A 27,977-nucleotide genomic window follows, 5' to 3' on the forward strand; every position below is an offset into this window, starting at 1 on the left:
AGGGATCATGCATGACATGACAGGTAAAGCTGTGATTATAAAATATAGTTACGTTTGGTTTGAGGTCAAGTATTTTGAAGGTTTTGGCCCTGGCACAGATTTACTGACGTATTCAATATATGCGGCGTTTTGCTGAGTAGTGCGGTTTACAAACTCATTTGGGGCCCTTACAGCCATGTCAGGTTATGTTGTGCCAAGTTCAAACACATCAAGGTCAAGGAGCTGAATTCCCCAAACTCATGCAAGTGAGGGATGGCAGTCAATCAAACCAAATCACGCAAAAACTCTTTATACTTTTAATCAGTTTGTGATACTGATAAATAACTCACTCGATAGTAGGTTATTTTTTTAACACAAAATAGTTACTTTGATAAGCTAATAATAAAAATTAAATGAAAATAAATGTTTTGTTTTGCGCCTCAAGTGTTATTAGAAGTGGTTCTGAGAATAAATAAATGAATGACGTTTGCTTAATTGATGCTTGTTTTGCTGAGATTCCACATATTTATGTTTGACTGTCATGATTCATAATTTAGAGGTTGGCTGTTGACCAGAAGTGTTGTTTTCAAGAATCTTGTATTTGTACCGATGGCCACCTCTGCAGCATGCTCTTGTGAATTTTAACACTTTCTTCTGCATGAAATTTGGCTGGAGACCTTGGATTGTTTATGTGATATACAGCATATTTAGGTAAGGGGTCATTTCCCATTACATACACACACACACAAACACACACACATGTACATACATACATATATATGTGTAAAAACCCTAACCCACAACATATTTCAATCATCTCAGTGTTAGAAGTTGAAAACACTCCTGCAAATGTTAGCATAACATTACCTAAATTTAATAAATAAAATCTAATAATATAAGTACAAATACTCTTAAATTGTTGTTTGTTTTATTTTTCATTTTTATAAAATATGGCTTGGCCTGAGAACCATCAGAGCAACATTGCGGACATGATGCACCAGAAAAACTTACACAAGCATTTAATATTTTTTTTTATATCTCTTTATTGGACTCATATTTTTTTTTTGCAACTCTGTCATACACATACCTGGCCAGCCAGGGGTCCATTTATATATATATATATATATATATATATATATATATATATATAAATATATATATATTTCCAAAAAATAAAAGCTGACATTATTGACAAAGATTTGAATATTCATATACTATATATTATGATGATAAAATATAAGCATTAAATATGCGTGTGTGTGTGTGTTGCGGTTTTCCAGTTCTTAAAAGGTTACTGAGATTTCGAAAAATGATCGATGAATGCACACATGGTTAAAGTTTCATTAGTATTTACAACATTTTGATGCAGTCTGTACAAACATATACAGATGATATCTCATACTTTCAATATTATAGCTATAATACTTGCAGTATTAAAGCCATTTGGCATATTGTCAAGACAAATGAATGGTGAAGATGAAGTCTGTTGCCTCCAAAACCAAGAATTACTCCTGCTTTAAGTCCTGTATATTTATGCACTTTAACTCGAACTGCAGGTTTAACAAACTTCCAATGTATGCAATGAAAATTGTCAGTAGCGAATACAGTATACTCCTTTGTGGGAGATTTTCTCCCTAAAAATGAACTTGCTAAATCCCTCCTCTTAGGAAACGGTCCAATCACAACTTAGCTTTCACAGTGAGGTACAGCAGATCTTTGAAGTGCTGGAGTTAAAATGTGTGTGGAGTCGTTTTTAGCCTTGAAAATTAAAGTACATTTTAAGGAACTGTGTGGGCAGTATGGTGAGGCAGTGCACTGCAGTGTCACCTCACAGCATGAAGCTTCTGGCTGCAAAACTGCGGGTGGCTTACTTAAGTATGTTTTCTTTATGCCTGACTGACGTACTCACGGGGTCATTTATGCACCTCTTGCCAAGATATTAATGAAAACATTTAGATTCACTTCAGTTCATTACAGTGTAGTTAAGACACCTTTCGCATCAACAGCAGAAGTTCTGATTTTTTTTTTTTCTGTAGGAAAGCTGGATGATATCTTCAAAATTTCGAGTATGTCCTTGGATATGTTTTATACTTCAAATAACAGCAAACACTCTGAAGGATTTTCCTCCCGTCGGATTAAGTAAACTGCAAAAAGAACGGGATGATAGATTATTTGACAACTGAATCACTGCTTTTAATTCAAATATCAAATGCCAGACACAGCAGCATGGTCTGATGGGGGTATTTCTGTTTCTACCTTTCTGAGGTGATGCCATTTTGGGAAGTGCCGCTGTACTGCCTCCTGCGGTCCATTGGCATCACATCAATGTAACCTCCAGATTCGTTCTGGATTACACCAGCATGAAGGGCTGCTCGGCAGATACTTGATTTCTAAAGAGATAAGGGAAACACATTTAAATCAAAGGCATCATCATTCTATTCCCCTTGGACCTCATTGGATGAAGCATTATGTTGAAGCACTCTATGTCTATTTACATCATTTCCTCTTGATTTTTTTTTATCAAAATAAATAAAAAATTGACCAGCTTCAGAATGTGTTTAAATAAAGCCCCCATTAAAAGCAAGAAGAGGTTAAGAACTTACGTCAGCGTAATATTTACTCCCAATAACTCTGGCTTGGCTCTCGTGTAGACAATTCTTGGGACAATACAACCTAAAGAAAAAGCCAACATTTATAGTGATCAAATAGCAGCTTTTTAGAATTGACATTTTCAGAGAAGATTTTTTTTTCTACCTGCTTTATCATTTTGAGTACAAAGTAAACAAGAAATCAATTTAGGTACCTTGGACAGTGTTGCACAGGTTTCTTAAAGGGACAGAACAGCGCCACCGTGGTGTCACATGCTACAGCCTTGACTGAAGAGAAAAAAAAAAGTTATAGAAAACAATATTTCCTACAGAACATTTGATCAAGTGGTTCCTACCAGGCACAGACTGTACTTTAAAGGAATTTGCACTTCTGTTCTTTCTGTGATAGTAAAGAAAACGTCAAGGATTGCATAACAGAAAAATTGCTTTTGCTGAGTAATAAAGAGAATCATACCCTATTGATTGAATACCATTCTTGTATGATTTCATGAATTGTTGTTTTCGCCCAAGTCTGGTCACATCCAGCCATCCTCCATCATTGTCGATAACACCGGCGTGCAATGCAGCTCCACACACACTGGATTGCTGAGGTTGTTTACAAAACAATCATCACAACATTGAAAATGACCTCCAACCCAATTATGGGAATCATTTACCATGTCATAAGACGTAGTCCCAACTACTTTTCCGTGCCTGTCAAAGCAGCCAGGTGGACACTCATATCTATGAATAGGATTAAACAGTAGTTAGTTTTTGACAGTGGTTAATTAGTTGCAGTTGTACCTGTTACATGTTGTTCCTTTGCACCGATCTCTCAACTTCGTGTCACACTCCATCTGTTGGCCTGTAAGAACATGTGACCGCGAGTTACCATTAGACTGTAAGACCTGTTGGAAAGGTCTCATAATTTTGTCACTCATGAATTATTGCTTACACATCTGCTCGGTGCTTATGACCTGGTTTCTGGCCAAGTCCTCAGAGCCTTGTGAGGGGCTTGGATTTTGGGCCCTGGATTGGGCCTCCCTCTCTCTCACTGTATCTGGCTCTGGTTCAATGTAGTTGGTCTCCTCGGTCTCTGGAGCGGGACGCCTGTCAACACCTCCATCTGAAAACAGAGTTGCCATGTTACGTGGTTGTCGGTGAAGTTCTATATGATAGATGGTATTTTTTTCTATTTAGATGTTCATCCATAGTTACAGAAGATTTTATTTGAGAACTAGAGTTGTACAAATTAAAGGAATTTTACAATGTTTTATTAATTTTAGAAAATCTGAATGGTCATATATGATTGTATTTAATCAAGTTTTTGAGTAAATTAACTTAATTAATTATCATACAGTATGTCATTTTGAAAAGATTCACACCCCTTGATATCCTACCCACCTTTGTAGCACAGATTGTCCCTGCATCCTCCAGCATAGCTGGCTGGACAAGCAGAGCATGGAGCACCATACTTGTAAGGTGCATGACCCCACCAGTTTCCCCTAAGAAAAAAAAAAAAACAAAAAACATATATATTTTATATTTTATTTGAGGACATATACAGATAAATGTGACGCACAATCATTTGTACGAATTTTTTAGTTAAATTAAATCTTGGGCTCTATTTTCATGCACATCTATAGTGAGGTGTATGATTTTAAAAATATTCCAAAGACAATAATAATAGCAAAAAGGCATGAAGTGATTTCTACAACAAGGATTTGGACTAGGCGTCGGGAACCTATGACGTTATTAAAAATAATACATTAGTACACTCAAAAAAATCGCTGGTCTTAATTAAAATACATGCATTTAATCGTATCTAGCCTATCGTTTTTTTTTAAATGATATGGCTCTCAAGGGAAATTAATCAATGGGCATGTATGACATGTATGGGTATGACTGTCCGCCAAAAAGGTTCCCGACCCCTGATTTGGAGGATCTGATGCATGGCGTTGTCATATTTATGAATGAAATCCAATGCTATCCACTACACACTACTGCAGACCGCAGAATTGATCAGTCTGGGATCTGATTCTGGATTTATTACACTTCCTGCACCAGCACGTGTAAAGTTAAGTCGACTTTCAACAAAATCTCTAACAGGCAAACCTGGCTTGCACCGGCACAAGACTCAAGATACGTTTGTTTTTTTAGAATAAAAAAACCTACGGTGGTGAGTAGTTGCAGACCAGATAAACAGCTTTAGCCCAGATCATTCCCCACACGTTCATGTTGTAGCACACGTTGATGGCACAGCCAATACGATTGCTTGTGGCCCACACCAACTAGAAAAAAAAACACATTCAAATAAAGCAAACGTTTGTCTTGTGTTGAATATTCAATGCTATTGTCGGACACCTCTCATATGCTTGTTGTGAGGTTAACTAAAAAAGAGTTTATGGACCATAAAAAAGGCATCCAATGGATTTCGTCACATATGGGTCTAATTTCGGAATATTTCACATATGCACAGCATTTCTGAACTCTGATGAGTAGCACAGTCTCCTGTTTTGTTTAGATTCCCAGTATAGCTCCACCAGCATTTAAGCTGAAAAGACATTTAGACAGCCAAAACAAACAAAAGCCCTTGAGTAGCTAACCGGTGAATCCAACATTTTTCTCCTTTTTTTGCGCTGCAAAAAGGTTTCTCGGGTTGAAAGGAGCCTCGCTAAATTAGAGAGTACAGAGAAATTTGGAAGAAAACACACAAGACCTCACACAAACACAGTCAAAACAAGGCTAAGTAAATCATGTTTGTGAATTATATACACCCATAATTTGGTTTATTTAAGTAAGAATTTTGTAGGGACTTATGGACACACGTTAGTCATCCACAGTTAGTGTGACTATTCTTCAATTTAGATTGGATTTATAATGCCGAGGACATAATTTAGTCTGACAGGCATGTAAATGTGACAGGCAGCCATTACCTGAGTGTAGTGAGTGCAAACAGGTCCTGAACATCTAAAAGGGCAGTGTGGGTTACACTCCTGGGAGTAAGGATAGCTGTAGTATCTGACTTCATCATACCAGGCCTGCACATGGTAGGTGGGAGGACGATCCCTGAAGAGATGCAGAAAGTTTTATAATGCTTTAACATCATATGAAAAATCATATCAATGAAAAAAAATACATTGACATATATTAAGCACCGTATTTTCCGGACTATAAGGCGCACCTAAAAACCTAAAGTTTTCTCAAAAGCCGACAGTGCGCCTTATAGTCCGGTGCGCCTTATATATGGACCAAATTCCTAAATTTAAACTGCCCCGAAGCATTGTGTCATGAAATCAATTATAAGTGACCCGCTGAAGACTATGAATCATGAATTAAAAAGACTATATCATTATTTTGCGATTAGAAAGTAATTTGTTGCATCTGAAGTTGAAATAAAAAAGATAAAATGGAGAATGATTTGATTTGGATTAAAAACCTGACATGATGCATTAATGGTGCGCCTTATAGTCCGGTGCGCCTTATATAAGGACAAAGTTTTAAAATGGGCCATTCATTGAAGGTGTGCCTTATAATCCGGAAAATACAGTAGCTGAGCTGGATGAATTTGGGATTCCAATTGTTTTTTTTATGTGATGGATGAATGAATGGAAAAAAAATGAGGACAGAGAGAATGAAATTACATTTTGAAGGGAAAATTAACATTGACATTGGAACCATACCAAAGGTTAGGCAATCGCCCAATGTGTGATGAAATAGCCTGCGTTCCTACTCTACTAGTCATCTCTATGTAAATGGATTGATGGATGAGCATGTTCTGCCGACATTTTCTAGTTCTTTTGTTGGATTAGTATGCAGTACAAACCTGCCCCAGTGTACGCCAAGGTTCTGGCCTATTTGGGTCAACATGTGGCTTGGTCCATGCTCCCATCGGCAGGTATGGGCCCAGTGCTCGGCGCTTCTCTCTAACTCGTAATCCCATGACTGGTAAACACAAACATCAAAGTCACGTGAATAGTAAGTACCGTGTTTTCTGCACTATAAGGCGCACCTAAAAACCTCCAATTTTCTCAAAAGCCGACAGTGCGCCTTATAATCCGGTGCGCCTTATATATGGACCAATATGGATTTGTGGATGAGGACTAATTGATTAAAGTAAGCTTTACGTGTTTATTTTGTGTGTTGTGTGATATTAACGTTTGAGCAACGTTGAGTTATTGATACATTGTTATTGTTTTCACTATTTCGAGTGTTACTATATTGTGATTGCATCAACGTTTGAGCAACGTTGAGTTATTTATTCTATGCACCTTATAATCGGGTGCGCCTTATATATGGACAAAGTTTTAAAATGGGCCATTCATTGAAGGTGCGCCTTATAATCCTGTGCGCCTTATAGTGCGGAAAATACGGTAATGTGAATCCAATGCAAAATAAACCCAAGTTCAGGATTTTGGCTAAATTGAGTCAACAAGTTAAGAGCAGTCAATAATACATGTTCATAGAATTGAAAGGTCATACTAAATCTAAATGAAATGAACATCCAGCTGATTTTTTTTCCCAGGAAATATTTTTTCATTATAACTATCAATATACTATATTGTACATTTATTCACAGATAGAGCTAACATTGATCTGAAAAATTCATTGGCTCCTTACAGTGATGTACTGTAGCTACACTCGAGTCTTGCAATTTTAACACTATATAGTCAAAACTCGGGCTCTCCTATTAAGACAGCTGGGATGAAAAGCACGCAAGTGTCACAACTCTATCATCTTGCAGTTTTGTGCTAGTTAGTCAGAGCTAAACTTTACGTTTTGTTCCAGGAATAGAGGAAAAAAAAATTGGAACAAGGGAGTATTTGTTTTAGGTTCAAATGTAATTTACAGTTTTCAGAGGTGGGCATTCCATCCCAGCCACGTAACGGTCTGGACGGACGCCTATTTTGCAGACGAATTACGAGGCATGAGAAAGTTTAAATGAAGGACAGACTGAGGATGGCCGGATGTGTTTTTTCTTCTGTCCGTTCATCTGCTACTTTCATCGTCCCTATCCGGGTCAAGTGAAGTCTCAATCCATCCGACGGACCGTTTCAATACACTCCGCCCTTAAAAATGCTGCGTTGAGAACAAGCCAGGTTGGAATCCTGCAGCCTGAAAACCAAGAACTTGGCCCATGCAGTTCCCTTCCCAACCACATCATTATCACCAGTAATAGTATCCCGCACTAAAGAAACAGTGGATCGGTGTACATAACATAGATTTAAACTAACACGGTCCATGCTTCAAAGGGTAAGGTTTGACTGACTTGAAATAGATTCACCGCTCTGGCACCCCAAATGAGATGCATGACGGATCAAATAAAAGATAACATTGGCACCCAAGGGTTTGGAGTGGACTGGGATGGATGGGGAGTGAGGAGAAGAGTGTGAAAGTCAATGAGGTTGAATTGCACTACACATTTACTAGCAATAATTTATAGGTGTGTTGGGGTAATACGGTAATTGTGCAGAGACATTCTCATTTTGTAATGCGGTGTGTAATTTATAGCTATGACGTTTCTGAAAAAAAATTCTCTTGTTGCTGGAACTAGTTTTTAATACTTAAATATTAGCAATTGCAAAGATACTATAACTATTTTGCATAATATTATTATTCACTATTATTATTACTATTATTATTATTATAAAAAATACTAGTAGTGGTCGTAGTAGTAAAAAGGATTTCGGAAACTTTACTTGCATCTTGTTGTGATTTAAAAAAAAAATATATATATAAAATTTGTTGATGGGTTATCCTACACGTATTCCAAAACTGGTTTCAAATCACTGCTGCAAAGAAATACAAAGGATCACATGACTGCTACAATTAGGGTGGTAGTGTAAGAACTTACCATGTACTCCATGTTGGAGGCTGGCGGGTGGACCTGACCACGCAACTTGTTGTGCAGATCCAGGATGAGGTGCATGTCCCCCTCGCTGATGGCCCTCTTCCCTCTCGTTCTGGCTTTCCACCACTCTTCATCTTTGTACTTATCCAAGATGGACTCCAGTCCTGTGGAGTTGGTTAGGACCGCGGATGTGACAGTGTGGGCCAAACATAAGCACAGGCTTGCTGCCCGAAACCACTCAGGAAACGGAAGAAGCTTCTTCATGTTGTGGAAAACACTGCTGCTGAAGAAACAATACTGTTGCTTGTCTGTAAAAAGAAGACAAACAAGACGACCACAATTGGAAAGAAATTACACTAAATACTTTTCTGACATCTTTGGATATGAAGTACTTTGATTTTATGGTATTTAAATCGTGTTCAGTTGCCAAGTTTGCCAGTAGTTGCAGTTCACCTTGAATCTTCTCTCATGCAGAGAAAAGTTCACTTCAAACTGTGAGGCTGTTCCAGCTCTGAAGGGCTTCAAGTGCATCAGCAGGTCACAGCATCACTACTCACAGTAGGACCACTGTATGTTTTCACACGTAATATTAGACCACAAGGCCAGATTTATAGGCTATGAGGAACTTACTGTATTGCATGTGCTCACAGTAACATCCGCACCTTCGACTTATATGACACACATTAAATTGTACGTAAAGATCCGATGAATAAAGAAAGAGCATGTTTACCTTTTGAATCACTCAAGATCAATTTCCAATATCTCACAGATTCCAAAATGTTGATGGACTATTTTCTGTAATCCAGTGAGTTGTCCATCTCAAGCAAGCAGGTAATGCTTTTCATATTGTATGCCACCTCCACGCTCAGACTTAGAAATATCTATAGGTACCTGTTGAATTCCTCATCTCACCCAGTATAGTGCTGGCTGCATGAGACCACTGCTCATTTTGCACTTATATGCCAAGTTTGCCCTTAGCAACGATCATCATAGTGGGCCACTCCCCCACGCAACTCGCTTGGCCCCCTGCCCAGCGCGCGTGACCACCCACAAGTAGGCTACAACTCACACACATGCGCGTGCTCACAGGACCTGGAGATTTGATTTGTAAATTTGATTCAGTTTATTTGTGACGTCACACCATTTGCCATTACTACACAGATGACCGTGATAATTATTCGTTAAGGAAATAATGTACCAATGATTATGTCAGAAATATAAAAGAAAAAAAACAAAACAAAGAAAAAACCTAACGCAGTATGCGGTGGTTAATCCACAGTAAAACGTGAATTACTAGTCATAGGCATACAATAGCTATTAAGACAAACATAAAAAAAAAACACAATGACTAAAAAAACAAAGAAAACATAGGAAAAAAAACTAACGCAGCATGCGGTGGATAATCCACAGTAAAACGTGAATTACTAAAGTCATAGGCATACAATAGCAATTAAGACAAACAAAAAAAACCCATAATGACTAAATCAAAAGTTTGAAAAAGTAGAAATTTGGAATCGTTGCTTTAAAAACAAAACAAAACAAAACAAAACAAAACAAAACAAAACAAAACAAAACAAAACAAAACAAAAATAACGAATTATTCTTAAACAACAGAGTAGATCAGGAGAAATAACACTCATAAACTCACTTCATCTTTGAAAGGTACTTTGTCGCCACCTTCAGGATGGTTTAGCTGCGCTTGACACTACAGCAACAATTTTTCCAAATAGGTTTTACTCTCTTTTTTTTATTTTTTAAGGAATATCACCCCCCATTCCAGATTTAGTTGTTTCGTTGTAAATCATGTTTTAAGAATGTAGACAAGTAAACGTTCAATGAGAAAATGACAGACAGACAGACAGACAGACAGACAGACAGACAGACAGACAGACAGACAGACAGACAGACAGACAGACAGACAGACAGACAGACAGACAGACAGACAGACTATAGTTGTAATAATAGAAAACAGCCACATGCCTTGACCTATCCAGTTCTGTCAATGACGGTTCCCTCTAAGAGGATTTATAAAATAACGGTGGAGCAAAAACATAGGAAGGTTAGTAATTGCCAGGGGTTTAATCCCTGAGCTCTGGGAGCAATGATGGCAAGCTATTTTGTGGTCAGATTTGACCCATCTGGAGAACAATTTGCAGCATGTGCAGAAGTTTTTTTAACAGGATGTGACAATTGATGGATATACTCGTGAGTTTTAGAAGTACAGGGGAACAAAATGGTTTTCCAACTTTTGTTCTACATTGGTGAGTAGTGTTATGTTTTTCACACGAACTTAAATGTGTTTTTTCTTTCAAATATTTTTTAAATACTGCCCTATACTTAATGTGTTTTATTTTCTATTTCATTCTGTTTTAACTGGTTTTATCTTTCCATTATGTCATTTATCTTCTATCAGTTTTTGCAACAGATTTGATCACACCTGAGTTGTCAGGTGCTACAGCAACTAAAGCAAAAACTCAAGGTATGTCTTTTCATAACTAAAACTAACAAAATGCTTTTTAAAGACCATTTGCAATCGTTTTGCAATTCTACAGTAGGTGTTAATTTTTTTCTTTATTCAAATACAGCGAGTAAAACACAAATACATTTATAAAAAACAAATTATGACCTCGCATTTTACTACACTTTATGTACCTCAGAGCGACTCCTAAAACTTGAATTGATTATGAAATTGTTAAGGACAAAAAAAAAAAATCAACACATTTATAATGTACAACAATGTCACCTTGGAGAAAATGTTTCTTTTTTTTTTTTAGTCAGTGACACACTTGGAAATTCCATGTATTGTAATGTGTGGATATGTGAATGTATCTAGTTTAAGTGCACGTGGAAAATGTTAATGAATATCAAGATCTGAACTTGTTGAGGCTGTTGGTAGCTTTAACTCAACCATTGTGCCATTGTTAACTAGTGACCAACAACTCAGGTGTGACACCATCTGGGCAGTGTGGGGCTTGGGTGAAGGAACCTGCGGGAGGTTATTTCACCTCACCCAACTATCCTGAGAAATACCCACCCGAGAGGGAATGTGTCTACATTATCGAAGGTGAGACTATTTTTTAACATAAATTCTTCCATCATTCATTTCTAAATTGCTTTCTACTCCAGCTTCTCCCCGCCAGTGCATCGATTTGTTTTTTGATGAAAAGTATTCCATCGAGCCATCATGGGAATGTAAATTTGATCACATTGAGGTCCGCGATGGACCTTTTGGTTTCTCGCCCATCATTGGACGCTATTGTGGACAGGAGAGCCCCATGTATGTGCGCTCCAGTGGGAGGTACCTGTACATCAAGTTTGTGGCTGATGGAGAGCTGGAGGCTATCGGGTTCTCAGCCCGGTACAACTTCACACAAGGTGGGTCAAATTATTTTCTTGGTATCCAATCAGTCAGTTAACTCTCTGTGAGTTTGACAGAAAATTAAAAAGATGCCAACCTTTGTTTTAACATCACAAAACCAGCCTGGAAATAATTAAATAGCTATAAAATGTAAATTTTTTGGTCGCTGATATTATGGTGGAATTTTAGTAACTCTCAATACTGTGAGTTATTATTTATTAGAATTTTCATCTGCAATCATAAACAACCTCCTTTAAATATTGTTTTAGAAAGTCAGAAGGAAATTGCAGTTGGCGACAAGGGTATACACGCATGTACGCACACGCACGCACACACACGCACACACACACACAGAGTAGTTAATGAAAGCTTGTCTTCAGGGGAATACATCTTGTCAGCATTGAGCTGTAGCAGCAGCTTAAGCTGGACCAAGGCTGAAGGTTTATTAACAGATTTTATAGGCCACCACCAATGACGACAATCAGAGATTAATCTGCCTCCTTCTGTTTGTCCAACTTTTTTTTTTTTTGAGAATCTGCCCTTCCTTATTTTACGTTGCATCCCGTGAAGCATCAATTACACAGAATGAGTAACTACCCCTTTAAGAAGATATTATTGGTAGATAAGGAGATTTGGTTTCCCATCTGTTTTTATAAAATTGAACTCGTCTTGCATGCCAAGCACTTGTTTGTCTAATTTCACCCATTAGAGATGATTTCTCCTGAATGCCTCAATGGAAATAAATGTTTAACTTAAATGGAACCTTAGAATAAACTAAATAAAAACATTAAGCTGTCTATATAACTCTTGAGAAAAGTCAAATCAATGTTATCCCAGAGTAACTATCGTCTTTTGATATTTTGTTCATTTTCTCATGAACAAAATGCAACTGTGTGATTTTGAAAATCCTTGTGGATTTCAAACGTGCAGATTGAAAACAGTTGAAAACAGCATGCAAGGATTTGGCTACATAGATTGTATGTATTATCTTTATATTGAATGCACATGCATTGTTGAACACACACACACATACTACTTCGATAGATTGGTCTGAATGTGAATAATCTGTCAGAGCCTAAAGCAAAAACGGGTAAGAAACATGAGAGGATTAATAAAACCTAAGATGGTAAATCAGGATTTATAATCCAGCCAGCAAGTGATTCATCAGCACAAAGGTTCAGGACACAATATCTAGGCATGTGTTGTTCGGATTTCAGGGAACTTTAAATGAGGTCAACCTGATGTTATGGTGGTTTTGCAGCTGGTTATATAAATCTTGATGTAAATGTAAAGGAATATAATATGTCTGAATGGTAATCGGATTTGTTGTCACATACATTAAATGTCCCCATAACTGACTACAGATTGCATCCTTTGACTTGCTAGTAGGAAACGATAAATGAATAATGGTACCAAATTTTAAAACATATTTACAATAATTGTGAATGAGTATGAAATTCATTGACTATGCCACGAATTTGGGTTTTGCTATTTGCAGTGGTTCAAGTAGGTGAGATGTGGTGCTAGCTGTTGGTAAGGTGTTTGATTACTGGTTGTATTCGGAATATGTAACACAAAAAAAAAAGATTGTGATGCTGACAAAAAGTGCAAAAAGAAGCAAATGATAGCTTGTAGTAGAAGAGCAACAATGAATCGATTAATTGATAATTACGTGATTATTAAATCAATCAATCATGATTTGATAAAAATACGTTTTTTTAAATAAAATTTATCGATGAATCGACAAAAACATTGCACAAAGAAGTGCTACACAACAGTTCGATGGGAGGTTTAAAACCGGAAATCAATTTTCAGATACAATAATTTGAAAATGAAGCTTTTCTCTAAATGTTACAATATTTCTCTTTCTTTTTGTTCTTTTAGACCCAGATTTCAAAGGTTTGGGAGAATTGCCAGCATTGCCATGTGGGTATTTGAATATGTTAAGATTGATTTGTTTAAATTATATTTTAGAAACATCCAGATGTGTGTGCTTCTATAAAAATACATGTATAATACGTGTCCATTAGTGAAACATGACAAAAGTCATCAGAATTGGAGTGATAACTTTCAAATCATTGAGTTTTATACTACAATTTGCTAATTCTATTCTTCACAGTTTGTGACTTTGAGCTGAGTGGTCCAGAAGGCTTTGTGGATTCTTCTCAGATAACCAGGGAGAAGCGGGCCCTGCCGACCGAGGCTTTGGACTGCAGGTGGTTTGTCCGGGCCCCACCAAGAGCTAGGGTCTGTATACTATATTATGGCTTATTTGTTTTTTCTTTATGGGTAAAATTTACACCAATTATTTATTCATATTTATGGCTCAGTTTAGCTGTTTTACCTTTTTATGACTTCTTGCTGAAAGAAAATCTAATATTCTAAGAAAATAAAATGTATGTAGCCTTTCATTAACCCATCCAACATTTTGAAACACTACAAACATCTTTGTTTAAAGATGGTCATGGTAATACAAATATCTTAACCGTTCTCATTTTGGCACTATTGTCGTCTATAGACGAACCTTTTTCATTTTCCTCCTCTCATCCACAGATCTACATGCGCTTTCTAGAGTATGAGATGCACAACTCTAATGAATGCAAGCGTAACTTTGTTGCCATTTATGATGGGAACAGTTCGGTGGAGTACCTGAAGAATAAATTCTGCTCCACGGTTGCGAACGACGTTATGCTTACAACCTCTTTGGGCGTGGTAAGGCTGTGGGCGGATGAAGGGAGCAGGAAAAGCAAATTTAAGATTCTCTTCACAACCTTTCTTGAGCGTGAGTGGACACCATCTCTGTCAACATTGAAAAGAATTTTAAATTACAGGTGTGTACAACAACTACACAATGCGAGCACCTTTTCTTTCCAGCACCGTGTGAAGGAGACAGGTTCTTCTGCCATAGCAACATGTGCATCAACCACACCCTGGTCTGCAATGGAATCCAGAATTGTGTGTATCCATGGGATGAGAATCACTGTAAAGGTACACTGAACTGTTATCATCAACTCCGTCATTCCATGTCTGCTGCTGAAATGAAAATAATTCTATTCTGTATTGCCTGTGACATTAGAGAAAAGGAAACCCAGCATTTTGGACTCTCTGGATAATACTAACATCACGATCATCGCTGTGACATGTGGCCTGGTTGTCATCCTGCTCATCATCTCTGTCGTCATTCAGGTTAAACAGCCTCGCAAGAAATACATCATCCGCAGGTGAATTCATTCACAATATGGAAATTGAGCACTACTTTTTAATTCCATAAAATTCTTCAAATGTAACTTACCCACCTGACTTTCCATAATAGACATGTTCTCCTTTTTATTTGTTTTATCGACAGGGATGACTTTGACCCTGCCTTCCTCCATCCAGGGGTTGAGCCTCCTCACTATGAGCTCTGCACTTTTCGACACGTCCCCTCAGGTGACTTGACTGATCCAGTAATGGGCGAGGATTTTGAGAAATCCCACAAGCTTCGTCGATCTTCCTCCAAATGCATTCGCGACCACCACTGTGGATCTCAGCAGGGAAGCATGCATGGTAGCCGCAGCAATCTGAACATGAGAGAGACCACTGTTGATCCTGATGGTGGAGCACTTGTGCCACAGCTACCACCGGGGATGGTGAGCCAGCAGTCACCACGGCTCTCCCGCCAGATGACCCCAGCCAGTCACAGGAACATCTTAGTTATGAAGCACAGCTATTCTCAGGATGGGGGAGATGGGTACAGAGAGGATGATGATCTGATGGTCTATGATGGACCAACAACCAGCAGGCACCATATTTACCACCATCAGATCCATCATGGCATGCCGGGGCTGGACCACGCTGTCCACCGTACATTATCTAATGATTTCTAATATTGAAAAATATCATTCACTCACCTCTGCACAAACATTTCAAGCAACCTCAGCTTTTGGACTAGTGAGAGTAAAACTCTATCTTGTAATACTGCATCACAAAAAGTCCCATGCCATTAAATAAATAAATAAATAAATAAATAAATAAATATACACAGTATATAAATATATATACATAGTATATAAATATATATATGTACTGTACAGTTTGTTCATATCTTACAGTGTATATGTATATATGTCAATAAGCGTGAATTTTATCCAAAAGATCATATTTTTTCTCTTTTAACGAAAAAAAAAGGTTAATTATCTATGTATTGCAACTTAATAAATTAATATCTACATGTTTATGTGCTCCTGGATTTATATTTTATTTTTTTGTCAATGCGAATTAGGACGGAACTTTCGGCAGGGAAGACTAACCAAGTCGGACCTATTATAGCGCTGCAAAGGTCAAAATGTAGCTGATAATTTAAAATGTTTTCTTTCCGTAATACTTTGTATATTTTAATCAAGTGTCAGACTATTTTATTCATTGCGCTTTGAGTTGTTAATATGCTTTGGTCGAAAGCCTATCATGTCTGAAGAGGAACTTTTTACGGAATCAGCAGGCCAATCAATCGAAAGTAAAAGCCGAAGTCGGCTGGGTCTCATTGTGACGGGTTTGGTCGGAGGCTCGCTTGTTGCCCTTTATGCTGGGGCTGCACCGTTTGTGGCCCCTGCGTTGAGAAAAATCTGTCTCCCATTTGTCCCCGCGACCACCACACAGGTGGAAAATGTCCTCAATGCACTGCGAACCAGGTCTGGGACCCTGGTGGACATTGGGAGTGGAGATGGGAGAATAGTAAGTACAGTATTGTGTAAATCCCATTTCTGTGTGGTAGGGGAAAAAGTATGAACTGCACCAATGTACATTTTTAATTAAATATTTCATGGTCTATTCATTCATTTAATTCTGTCCCTTTCGGTCCTGCAAAATCAATGGGCTGATCAACTAATAAAGGTTGCACAAAAACACTTAATGAATCCCCGAACAATGAGAAAATGCTGCAGCAGTTGCATGTACAGTACTTGGTATATTGTATACGCCTTTTGCACAGGTGATAGCCGCAGCAAAGCGTGGATTTCTGGCATCAGGCTTTGAGTTGAACCCCTGGCTGGTGTGGTATTCCCGCTACAAAGCCTGGAGACATGGAGTCCACCGTTCCACTTCCTTCCACATCTCAGACTTATGGAAGGTTAGTGGTGACTTCCTATCAGAGCTTGTCTGCCATGGAAGAGCTTGTTTAAAATTTAAACTACTTGTTAGTTGTTTATGTAAAACTGGAACTTAAAATTGCAAAAACAATCTTCATCTTGATGAATTGCATGATGTTTTCAACAATATGCGCAAGTCACACTGCTGAAAACGGCTGCCATATGTATCTAGCAGATTGAAATAGATTGTCACATGAAAACAGTAGGCCTAAAATCTTCAATCAGAATTGGTATTTCAATTGTGATACGAGAAGAACTTGTCACAAATGATTATGTTCGGTAAGGTCATAATGGTTTCTTATTTGTTCTTTTCTAGGTCAGCTTTGCACAGTACTCCAATGTTGTTATTTTTGGTGTCCCTCAAATGGTATGTTCTGACACTAGTACAAAATGAGCATGACATTTGCTTGACAAAGTTTTACTAGTTTCACTCTAATGTGATCATGTTTGCAGATGGACAAATTGGAGCTGAAGCTGCAAAGCGAGTTACCAAGCTCTGCTAAGGTGGTCGCCTGCCGATTCCCCTTTCCCAATTGGGTCCCAGAACATAGCGCGGGAGAGGGTGTTGACACAGTGTGGGTGTACAACGCCAAATCATTTCAATCACTACCACACGATCGCGTGACAAAGAAGACAGCATCAGACAACTGGGACATTGCTGAATCACATACGTAAACAGAGAAGCTGTGAGCTGGCCAACTACCATTAAATTATTGCCATATGCTGTTTTATTGAGATCAGTCATTATTCTAATAAGACTCTTCCCTGGAGTTGAAGTAATGTATCTGGAAATGAAAAAAAGTGTCCAGTTTTCAACTTTAGACTTAACATGCTGCTGCACGGGTGCTTGGAATTCATAATAAATGAATGATGTGAGTGCTTGATGTTATCCATTTTTCCATCTAGTCGTGTCTTCAATTACCTTAACATACATGATTGTGTAAGAAAAAAAAAAAAAGCCCTGAATTGTCCTATTCGAGAAGACAAAGAGTTTATAAGTCAAAGGAAGGCTGATTGGTATTTCTTAACTTGTCTTGTTCTTGAGGACTTGAAGCTGACTATCACCTGGCAAACAGCACTGTGGCGCCATCTAGTGTCTACAAAGCGGTATAGTCAAGTTGCATGAAGTGCATCCTCGCCACTGGTTGATGAAGTAAAAATGCTGTCTGATGTTAGATCTAAAGCTTGCGTTACCCCGAGACAAAATGTGCACCAACTAGTCAAGTGAAACCGTTAAATAGTTAGTCGCTGAGAGACAGACTGAAGCTGTGGAACAAGTGGTCAAGATGGACACCGCCGAGGAAGGTAGCTGTAAAAAAAAAAAAAAACTCCAAGCGCTGCGATAAGTTAAATAACCGTAAACCAATAACATTGTTGATATTCTGATAACCCCTTAAGTTTATACTAACACAATGTCACTAGCTGATTCCATCTCCCGCCCCCAACTTTTTTTCTCCCCCCCCAAAAAAGTAAATATTACCAGTTAGCTTTAGCCAGCTAAATAGCATTAGCTTGACCCGACTACTGGTTGCCCGCTAGTTAAATTAGAATATCGAGTCAACTCTGCAGGATCTGCTATATGTAACAAACAAAATAATGACAGCAACATGACATTAAAACACAGCGCTAGCTTTCTATGTACATAGATTATTTAAGACAATGCTTTCTTCATATAACCTTACGACCATAAACAATGTAACATGAGATGTTGCTTAGGCTGCATTATTTGCCCCTAGATTTATTGTACATTATATTTTTGATTATTTGGAGTTATAGTCACTTAAAACATTGGTTAAATAACTGTTATGGGATGTTAACAAGCATTTTCAGTGAAACAACAAAGTTGATACATTGTTATTACTGTTAAAAGTGAAAAAAACATGTGATCCTCTGAATATTTTGTCAGTAAGCAGTAAGTGCGTTTTGCACATAATCTTTATCTTAAATCCCATCACGCTATGCAAATCTTTTTAATGTTCCCGTTGGCTTAAATTGCATTTATTAATCACCCTGTGTGTACACGGCACGTAGTAAAATGCAATGGTCCACTATCAACAGCTCTTCTGTCAAATGCATACTGAATGAATGCAGTGCTTTTGTCATGTGTGTCTTGTAAAAAGCAGATATATGTCGAGTATGTCGGTCAGAGGGAACTCATGACAAACCACTCTATCATCCCTGTGTCTGCACTGGCAGCATCAAGTTTATCCATCAGGAATGGTATGCCTCAAGTGTTTTCTATCTCCTCATAAAACTTTAAGTGTGAGGTTGAAGAAAGGTTCATGAGTCTCGAGTCATATTAATGAACTTCTGGAAGATTTACAGTGTGTTCGAATGCAGTGTTACTGATAAAACTGATGTAATTGTGCAGTCCTGGTGTAAAGCAATCATATCGCAAAGTAATGTGAGCTGTCATTGTTTATTTATAAATCTTTTTTTATTTACTTTACAATGATAGAGTAAAACTGATTTATGTCGATGTGCAATCAATAGGGACGGGTTACAATATATTTAACATTTGTTGCTTTTTTCTAGCTTGCTGCAGTGGCTGAAACACAGCAGGAAGGAATACTGTGAATTATGCAAACATAGGTTTGCATTTACTCCAAGTAAGTAATATAAAATCATTTCACTCATTTAATAATATAACTGTATGCACCAGTAACTTATACTTTACTGATTTAGGGCTATACAAATAAACTTGACTTGACTGGACTTGACTTATTCGTAATTAGATCATGTTCAGATGCTCTACCTTTTTCAAACTTTTCCTATTTTCTTCAGTCTACTCTCCAGATATGCCTTCTCGCCTACCTGTCGAAGACATATTTGCCGGGTTGATCACCAGCATTGGAACCGCCATCAGATACTGGTTTCACTACACACTTGTGGCATTCGCCTGGCTTGGCGTTGTCCCTCTCACAGCATGTAAGTCATTGCAGGAAAAAGTTTTAGTTTGAAAATAAACACTATAAATGCTTCATATTCGGGGTTCTTGAAATGTTTTCTTTCGCAACAGGTCGTATTTACAAGTGTTTGTTTGCTGGCTCTGTGAGCTCTCTTCTTACCCTGCCACTAGATATGCTCTCAACGTAAGTTCAGATTCCTTCATCAGCAATTGGATTTGAACATGGCATGTGATTTTCATTCATCTACTTATACCAAGCTTTACTTTAAATTTCTGTAACGCAAGTTCCTTCTTTTCACAGGCAAAACCTGCTTGCAGATTGCCTACAGGGTTGCTTTGTGGTCACTTGCACTCTGTGCGCCTTTATCAGCCTGGTGTGGCTCCGAGAACAAATTGTCCATGGTGGTGCCCCTCAGTGGTTGGACCAGAATCCACCACCTTTGGTTCCTAACCACCCAAATGGCCCAGTACCAGCTAATGAGGTAAATTTAACTCATACTATTATCAAATTTTAAATTAAACATGGCACCCATAATTGATTTATCTTGAGGGACATTCCAAAATAACCGCGATATAGAATTGTGCAGGCTGTGTAGTATGTTAATGCTCATCCTAATTCATTTAATTCTAATCTAATTCATTTGCAGCATCCTGATGATATGGCTGCTGCTGTCAACATCGAAGGAGCCATGAACCCTGACGGTCCACATGGTCCATTCCCTGCTAACCCGCACGAGGATCTGGCTGCACTTAATGATGAGGACGATGATGATGATGACGATGAAGATGACGATGATGAGGAAGATGAGGAAGACAGAGAGGAGGATGCTGCCAATCCCAATAATGGAGGTCAAGATTAATTAAAAAGAAACAGGTTATGACTTAAAGGGCTCTATTTTTGCAACTGGCGCAGCGGGACGCTTAAATCTGCGTGGAGGCATGTTAGGTAATTTTGTAGATGACACGTATACTTATTCACATTATTATTATTATTAACAGGACACCAAACTATTCCCAGTTCAATTAGTTACAGCATTGGGTTTGAGGGTGCAAACGTAGTAGTACTAATTATTTATTTTTTTAAGCCAGTGACGAGCGGCGGGCGACAAACGTTTGCTCTGTTCCAGAAGTCCAAACATGGGCATTGTTCACGAGCCCTTTACGAGGCTTTTTCTCTCGAGGTCAAATAACTAAAACTTTATGTTTCACTAAATTACCCGTTTTCCATTCTTTATGAGGGGACAATTAGGGACCATATTTATGCAGTGTATTAGGACTTGATTAATTACTATGCTTATAATAAAAGTAACACACTCAGGCGGAATTTAGTCGTCGATTCTATGCTATGCTCTATTTTGATTATAAAGGTGCTTTTATTTTTTTTTGGTAACATACCTGTTACAAAAGTTTTGGACAGGTGTGGTACTGGTTTATGCACATCTGACATTGTTCACCATGGTCTAAGGATTGCTCAGGGAATTTGTGTGAATTCTCAAATGCACGGAAAATTAGAGGGAACATTGCACGTAGTCTCTATAACTATTTAATTTACAACAAATTGATCTTAGCCAGAAAACCTCTGCATTATATGATTGAAGAAGAAGCCAGTAACATCCTATCAATGTAAACTTCAGTACAGACCTTCACCTTTTATTTATCGCCTGCATTTAATTTTATTCAGACATAGTATGTCAAGCTTTTATTTATTTGCCTGTTAACGTGTGAGTGTTTTCTTTCCACTGTTTGAGATGTTATTGTTCCCTCCTGCAGAAGACTTAAACTGGAATCCCCTGGTGTGGGACCGTGCAGCAGAGGAGCTGACATGGGAAAGGGTGCGAATCTTTTTCCTATTTTTTCTACTAAGTCCTGTGATGTTTTTGGCATGTGGCACCAGAGAAATTAAGTGACCATTTTTAACAAACTTCGGAAGCTATGAAGTAGTAATCTTCATTTTTTTTTTTTTGCTTCTCTTCAGATGCTTGGTCTGGATGGCTCCCTTGTATTCTTGGTAAGATTGAACACTTTGGGTCACATTGACAGATAAATGAACATGTTTATATGTGCTTGTGTGGAATTTGGAAATATAATACAAAGCACTTATATAGTTATTGATTATATGACGCTAAAAAATAGGAAGAGACTTGTCGCATTATACTGAAGGCATATTGTGGGTACCAACGCCTACACAATCGTTTTAGGCTGATAAACACATTACCATTAAGCGTCACTAAATACCTTTACACCACAGTTTCCAACATCCCTACAACAGAATTTGTCGCTATAGGGCTTAATGATCTCTATTATAATCATATCTTTAGCAAAAAATTATTTGAAGTGACCTTTGTTGGATGTCTATTCAAGGAACATGTCTTCTGGGTTGTATCGCTCAACGCTCTCTTCATACTGCTCTTTGGTAAGTGACTTGCAATGTTGCCTCAAGTTTATTGTTGTTGTTGTTCCGTGATGTCATCATGTCCAAATATTGGTAGGCTGGCCATGACTAGTACAACTTTAGATGTCCCCTAATGACCTAAGTTCTTTTTTTTCCCCCTTGTAGAGATACTGTAAATAGGGAGATAGCTATTTTTTATTACTATGAGGGAAATTAAATAGTGTTATGGTTCAGTTGAGGATACTTGTATAAAACTTTACTGGCTTGTAATGCTGTCAGCTCAGCTTTTGGAACAATGCTATAAATCACAGTAACATTAAAGGCTTGAGTTTTTTTTTTTTGCTCCCTATTACAATTTCCTATTACAAATGAACAAAAAAATAGAAACGCATTTGAACTGTGATTGATTTTTTTTTTCCTCTATGTGAGAACAATTGTGTACAATTATTCCTAACATAAGATTTCTATATTCGTAGCATTTTTCCCTTATCACATCGGCCATTTCTCAGTGGTAGGACTTGGCTTCGAGAAACAGGCAAGTGCACAACCACCATCTGTTTGTTAGTAATGGCATCCACTAATTGTATTTTTGTGTGGATTTATTTATATTAATTTTCTGGTGGCAGATTCTAGCTTCACACTTTGAAGGTCTCCTCACCACCGTAGTGGGTTATATCCTCCTGGCTGGAGCGCTTGTCATCTTCCATGTATCTTTTACTACAGTCATCTACCATCATATTTTATCAGTGAACATTTTGCATACTGGAGTTTAGTTAAGACTGTGCCATATATTTTTTTTTTTATCCGTCCTTAACTCTGCCCTTTCAGGCGCTGACTTCATTAGTGAAATTTCAGCGCTCCAAGCGTCTTCTGGGACTCTGCTATGTTGTTGTCAAGGTAAACTGCAGAAGCTTTAATATGCAGACTAATCTACAGTACTTTGATGATATTACTTGACTTTGTTACCCAGCTCCGCTCCATTTTCTAGGTATCTTTGCTGGTTGTCATGGAAATAGGCTTGTTCCCACTCATTTGTGGATGGTGGCTAGACCTTTGTTCGCTGGTAAGACTTACAGTATACCGACAATACAGTGAGGCATGCACAAGTCCTTGATTATTTTCATTTTAGATTATTTCCACTCGAGAGCTGCTGCATTTAAATGTTTACTCACTCCGCTCATTAATTCATACCGCAGCTGCAGATTTATTTGCTGTCAGTCGGAGATGTTCTCATATTAATACCAGTTTTTTTATCTTGCTCCTAAAGCCGAATCTAGTAGTTAGACAAGTGGAGGCTCAGTGTTACGACTTAACATACAGCAATCACCAGCAATGATTTTTTTCATTTTTTTTTTAAATTATCTTTGCAGGAGATGTTTGATGCAACCTTCAAAGACAGGGAGCAGAGTTTCGACTCAGCCCCTGGCACAACCATGTTTCTCCACTGGCTAGTCGGCATGGTCTATGTTTTCTACTTTGCATCTTTCATCTTGCTGCTCAGGGAAGTATGTAGACAATTTGTACTACTCACGCTGATGTTCTTTAAGAGTTATCAACATTCATATCCCGTTCCTCTTTGGAGGTTCTACGACCTGGTGTGCTTTGGTTCTTGAGGAACCTGAATGATCCAGACTTCAACCCAGTTCAAGAAATGATCCACCTTCCCATTTACAGACACCTTAGAAGATTCTTACTCTCTGTGGTTTGTCAAGTCTCTCAAATCAATGATTCCTTGAAATGTAGTAAAAGGTGTCATGTCATTTTTGTACTGTGTGTGTGATTTCTAGGTGGTGTTTGGTTCCATAGTTCTTCTGATGCTTTGGCTTCCTATTAAGATGATTCAATTCTTCTTCCCCACCATCCTGCCCTACAATGTTATGCTTTACAGGTACACAAAACTAACCTAACAGTTGTCATCTAGGTTTTGTGAGTTCATTTAAAAATAAGACATATCTTGACATGCATCGTTTAAAAAAATAGTATTTTTTTACCTGTGAATTGACTGTTGCTTTTGCAGTGATGCTCCTGTGAGTGAGCTCTCATTAGAGCTGCTGTTGCTCCAAGTTGTCCTTCCCGCATTGCTGGAGCAGGGTCACACTCGCCAGTGGCTCAAAGGACTCGTCCATGCCTGGACATTCACCGTTGGCTACGTACTGTAAGTTGCAGGCACATACATTCTCATCAACAATCTTAATCTACAGCAGAATGTACCACTGACAAATGCTAATATTGTCAAAAAGTCATAATTACAATGAATCTTTATAGAAAAAAAGTCGACTAGGTCATAAATACAAAATAATCAAATGAAAAAAAATAAGCGATATATTCTTTTAATCTTGAAATGTATGTCGGTAGAGGCATCAAAATGGCTCACTTTCAAATGAAGTGCTGTGATTTGCTGATACCTGATCATGCACATTCTCCAGGGACCTCCACTCCTATTTGCTGGGGGATGAGGAAGACCGTGACAATCAACCCAACATCCCTCCTGGCCGCGATGACAACGACCAAATCCCTGACCTCGGTGAGGGGCTTCATGCTGCCCATCAGGCCTTCTTGCAGCTGGACGGCCCAATCGGCTTCCAGCCGTACCACCAGCCGCGCAACTTCCTCATTAAGGTGACACACCATAAGGGAGTTCATGATCTCAAAGGATTCCGTTGAAGGGGGTCTCCAGTATTAACCTTTGAGGTTTCTGCTTGTCAGATAATTCTGCTGGTTGTTTTCATGTGCGTCACACTACTGCTGGCGAGTCTCTTCTGCCTCACACTACCTGGTAACTTTAATGCTTGATATAGAAAGTTTTTTTTTTTTTTTTTGGAGGAGATATTAGTTTATGAATTTCTTATCTGCTTCCTTTTCGAGTGTTGGTGGGTCGCTGGCTAATGTCGTTTTGGATGGGGAGTGCCATGGTTCACGAGCTGTACACGGCAGCCGGTGGCCTTTATGTCTGCTGGCTGTCCATTCGAGGTGCAACCTTGTTGCTATCCTGGATCCCGCAGGGATGGACAGCCATCATGCTTAAAGCCCGTGAGTGGACCCTCATGGTAAGCTCTGGCTAATATAAAACTCTTCTGGATTTTTCCATGTAATTGTTGGGCATATTTTAATATTTTCAGGTTATTGTGTTCATGATAACAGATTGTGAAGACGTTGGTTGTCGCAGCGCTCTTAGCCGGAGTGATTCCTCTGCTTTTGGGTCTCCTGTTTGAGCAAGTCATTGTGGCTCCAATTAGAGTCCCACTAGACCAGACACCTCTCTTCTACCCTTGGCAGGTATTTACGACAAAAAAAATTGGGGTCCATGACCTAACAGAAAGTCGCAGAGAATCAAAGCACGTAAAAATCAAGGCTTAGCTGTATTAGGTATACTACTTTAAAAAAGTTTTTTACAATGCTGGCTAACCAGCACACATCCCTCACTGTTGAATTGCTGTTGTGTTTTTATGTTACAGGATTGGGCCCTGGGTGTCCTCCATTCTAAAATCATTGCTGCTGTCACACTGATGGGCCCTCAGTGGTGGCTCAAGACTGTGATCGAGCAGGTCAGCCACAGATAACTCAGTCTAAAAAGCAAGATAACATCTCTTTCAAATCTACATTCTTCATTTCAATGTCAACCTTTCAAATATCACTAAATGGACGATTGATTCCAAACATCATCCAGCTTTCTTTAAATCTAAAGCAAACCCAAATGCACATACTGTGTTGCAGGTGTATGCTAACGGCATCAGAAACATTGACCTTCACTTCATTGTGAGGAGACTAGCTGTCCCAGTTGTCTGCATTCTGCTGCTGGCTCTTTGCGTCCCCTACATCATCTCGAAAGGCATAACACCTCTGCTGGGTGAGTAATGCTCCCTACTATGCTCCAGGTTTGTGGCGTTTGGGTCAAAGATGGAAAATATACAGTCTGGTAATTGAGTTGTGGTATACTCACCTTTCCTCATGATCTCCTCTCGCCTCTTTCTTGTTTTGTCCTCCACCACAAACAGTTGTGCAGCCGGAGATGCTGATACTTGCAGAGAGGAGGATTTATCCATTTTTACTCATGGTGGTGTCATTGTTGGTGATTCTGTCCTTCCAAATACAGCAGTTCAAACATCTGTACGAGCACATCAAGAACGACAAGTTAGTAAACCAATCAATCCAAACACATGGTACGACAAACAGTAAATGAGTTGATGGTTCTGCCCCCTTTCCTTCAGGTACCTGGTCGGACAGCGACTGGTAAACTACGAAGGCAAATCTGGAACAGCAAATTCATCTGCCTCTTACCGCAACTCTTCATAGACCTGAAGCTTGTGTTGGATCAGTACCTCACTGCTGCCGCTAACATTAGCAACTGTGGTAAAACTCTCTCTGCTTGGTGCAGCTTTCAAAAATCCTTCTGCCAAAGTAAGGTGAGATTTAGGTCTTGGCTTGGCTACAAAAACTCATGAAGAGTGCCAAAGTTGTTGACTGCCCATTGTCTATTTAGTTTTTTGTTTTGCTTTGTCTACATGCAAGGAGTTCTCGATTTTTAACAGACAAATCTCAACTCCCTTTAGCTTTTCCACAGTTGTGCTTCGTATGCTTTTTTTTAATGCTCAAGTTGTGCTTCCTTTTTTATGAAACTGGTCAGACTGTTCGACATTTCAACTATGTGGGGAAGGGAAGGAGAGACAGACATCATTTCAATAACAAAAACATTAGCAGAAAAAAGGTCATAGTTTAAAAGACCGCGCACAGACAGGCAACATTTTAAATTAGGGATGTTTTAATTCATTTCATTTTGACACTGGTTATTTTTTTATTCTTCTGGTTGTTATTTTTTCTCAATTACTTTTTTTTTTTTTTTTTAAATATGCTGCTACGAAATGTGTTCTGACTGAATATTTGTCCCAAAAATATTACAGAAAATTTCAATCACTTTCCATTGACCCTGAGGAAGTGCTCATTTAACCCCTTAACTCAATAACTTTTTTGTGTTTATCTAATCATTTTGGTTAATGTTCACACATTTTCAACATTTGTCATTTTTAGTATTTTATATGCAGTCTTTGCACATGCATGTAAACCAGCTTCAGGGTGTTCTTACAACGGCAAGAATGACTCCACTCTTGTGTACCATTTACACTGGAAAAAAAAAATTGTGCTGACTCGCATATATTCTCGTCAAGCTGAGCCACACAGTTGTATTTTATTAAACATGAATGTAGTATTGCAATGTTAGATGAGATTAACATTAATTTAAGATTGTCAGTCCCAATTTCAGTTTGAATGTTTTGATTATCAGCTGCTATTGTGTTTTTGCGTGTGTTTTTAAATCAGGATTTTATGATGGTTGTGACTTGTTAACATTACATTTTGTCATGCTTGTGGCATTTCTTTTTTATGTGTAGCTTTCCTTTTCCTGAAATATATAATTGTACTGCCGATGTTAATAAGTGCCCTTTTAGTATGGCCTTGATCTAGGTCTTAAATTTTTATTTTGGTAGGTAAACACATTTATTTTTGTATGGAAAAATAACGCAGTGTCATGGCAACGGAAGGAGAATTTTAAATGGATACAAAATAAACAGTATTGTGTTGATTATAGTTTCTTTTCAGTTTTTCAGTGGCCTGAACAAATAGATTTGTGTAAGAAAAAAAAAGGCAGTAAAACAATATTAGCCTGTTTTTCCAGAACAAGACTAGGATTTACAGAAAGAGACATGTCGATATGGAAAAATTTGTGCCCCGCAATTGGCTGTCAACTAATCAAGCGCGTACACTGCCTCTTGCCAAAAATCACCG

At 38.3% G+C, this 27,977-nt stretch overlaps 4 protein-coding genes across 8 annotated transcripts; 3 read left to right on the forward strand and 1 right to left on the reverse strand.

Annotated features, from left to right (window-relative positions):
- Positions 1 to 1,141: 1,141 nt before the first annotated feature.
- On the reverse strand, positions 1,142 to 14,566 carry LOC125985070 (cysteine-rich secretory protein LCCL domain-containing 1-like). 4 transcript variants are annotated; one of them, XM_049747554.1, is made up of 16 exons: positions 9,149 to 9,358; positions 8,872 to 8,985; positions 8,422 to 8,726; positions 6,394 to 6,512; positions 5,504 to 5,636; positions 4,743 to 4,858; positions 3,972 to 4,072; positions 3,523 to 3,693; positions 3,372 to 3,432; positions 3,245 to 3,311; positions 3,043 to 3,173; positions 2,924 to 2,967; positions 2,783 to 2,855; positions 2,583 to 2,652; positions 2,236 to 2,369; positions 1,142 to 2,123 (listed from the first exon to the last, which is right to left on the reverse strand). In XM_049747554.1, the coding sequence occupies exons 3-16, from the start codon at positions 8,680 to 8,682 to the stop codon at positions 2,072 to 2,074; spliced, it is 1,533 nt and encodes a 510-aa protein (XP_049603511.1). In that variant the 5' UTR covers positions 8,683 to 8,726; positions 8,872 to 8,985; positions 9,149 to 9,358; the 3' UTR covers positions 1,142 to 2,071. The 4 variants fall into 4 exon arrangements, with proteins under 4 accessions (XP_049603511.1, XP_049603510.1, XP_049603509.1 ...); XM_049747553.1 differs by lacking the exons at positions 8,872 to 8,985; positions 9,149 to 9,358 and adding an exon at positions 14,426 to 14,566; XM_049747552.1 differs by lacking the exon at positions 8,872 to 8,985.
- LOC125985068 (neuropilin and tolloid-like protein 1) lies at positions 10,342 to 15,793 on the forward strand. The gene is made up of 10 exons (XM_049747549.2): positions 10,342 to 10,679; positions 10,832 to 10,897; positions 11,348 to 11,482; positions 11,545 to 11,793; positions 13,661 to 13,702; positions 13,896 to 14,023; positions 14,330 to 14,558; positions 14,651 to 14,764; positions 14,853 to 14,997; positions 15,123 to 15,793. The coding sequence occupies exons 1-10, from the start codon at positions 10,652 to 10,654 to the stop codon at positions 15,640 to 15,642; spliced, it is 1,656 nt and encodes a 551-aa protein (XP_049603506.1). The 5' UTR covers positions 10,342 to 10,651; the 3' UTR covers positions 15,643 to 15,793.
- A 255-nt stretch (positions 15,794 to 16,048) lies between these two features.
- Positions 16,049 to 17,775, forward strand: atpsckmt (fATP synthase c subunit lysine N-methyltransferase). Its single transcript, XM_049747584.2, has 4 exons — positions 16,049 to 16,486; positions 16,743 to 16,880; positions 17,216 to 17,266; positions 17,353 to 17,775. The coding sequence occupies exons 1-4, from the start codon at positions 16,220 to 16,222 to the stop codon at positions 17,572 to 17,574; spliced, it is 678 nt and encodes a 225-aa protein (XP_049603541.1). The 5' UTR covers positions 16,049 to 16,219; the 3' UTR covers positions 17,575 to 17,775.
- Positions 17,776 to 17,975: 200 nt separating this feature from the next.
- LOC125985060 (E3 ubiquitin-protein ligase MARCHF6) lies at positions 17,976 to 27,777 on the forward strand. Of its 2 annotated transcripts, none has more exons than XM_049747526.2 (26): positions 17,976 to 18,204; positions 19,020 to 19,119; positions 19,435 to 19,508; positions 19,684 to 19,827; positions 19,919 to 19,991; positions 20,109 to 20,289; positions 20,455 to 20,656; positions 21,578 to 21,639; positions 21,783 to 21,815; positions 22,169 to 22,220; positions 22,676 to 22,734; positions 22,826 to 22,906; positions 23,028 to 23,096; positions 23,188 to 23,262; positions 23,570 to 23,704; positions 23,782 to 23,901; positions 23,987 to 24,087; positions 24,217 to 24,354; positions 24,626 to 24,818; positions 24,906 to 24,975; positions 25,065 to 25,246; positions 25,341 to 25,475; positions 25,655 to 25,744; positions 25,914 to 26,046; positions 26,195 to 26,330; positions 26,408 to 27,777. In XM_049747526.2, the coding sequence occupies exons 1-26, from the start codon at positions 18,186 to 18,188 to the stop codon at positions 26,490 to 26,492; spliced, it is 2,742 nt and encodes a 913-aa protein (XP_049603483.1). In that variant the 5' UTR covers positions 17,976 to 18,185; the 3' UTR covers positions 26,493 to 27,777. The 2 variants fall into 2 exon arrangements, with proteins under 2 accessions (XP_049603483.1, XP_049603484.1); XM_049747527.2 differs by having other exon boundaries at positions 17,977 to 18,204; positions 19,023 to 19,119.
- The last annotated feature ends 200 nt before the right edge of the window (positions 27,778 to 27,977 follow it).

This window comes from Syngnathus scovelli, chromosome 17 (genome assembly GCF_024217435.2).
Source record: "Syngnathus scovelli strain Florida chromosome 17, RoL_Ssco_1.2, whole genome shotgun sequence".
NCBI lineage: Eukaryota > Metazoa > Chordata > Actinopteri > Syngnathiformes > Syngnathidae > Syngnathus > Syngnathus scovelli.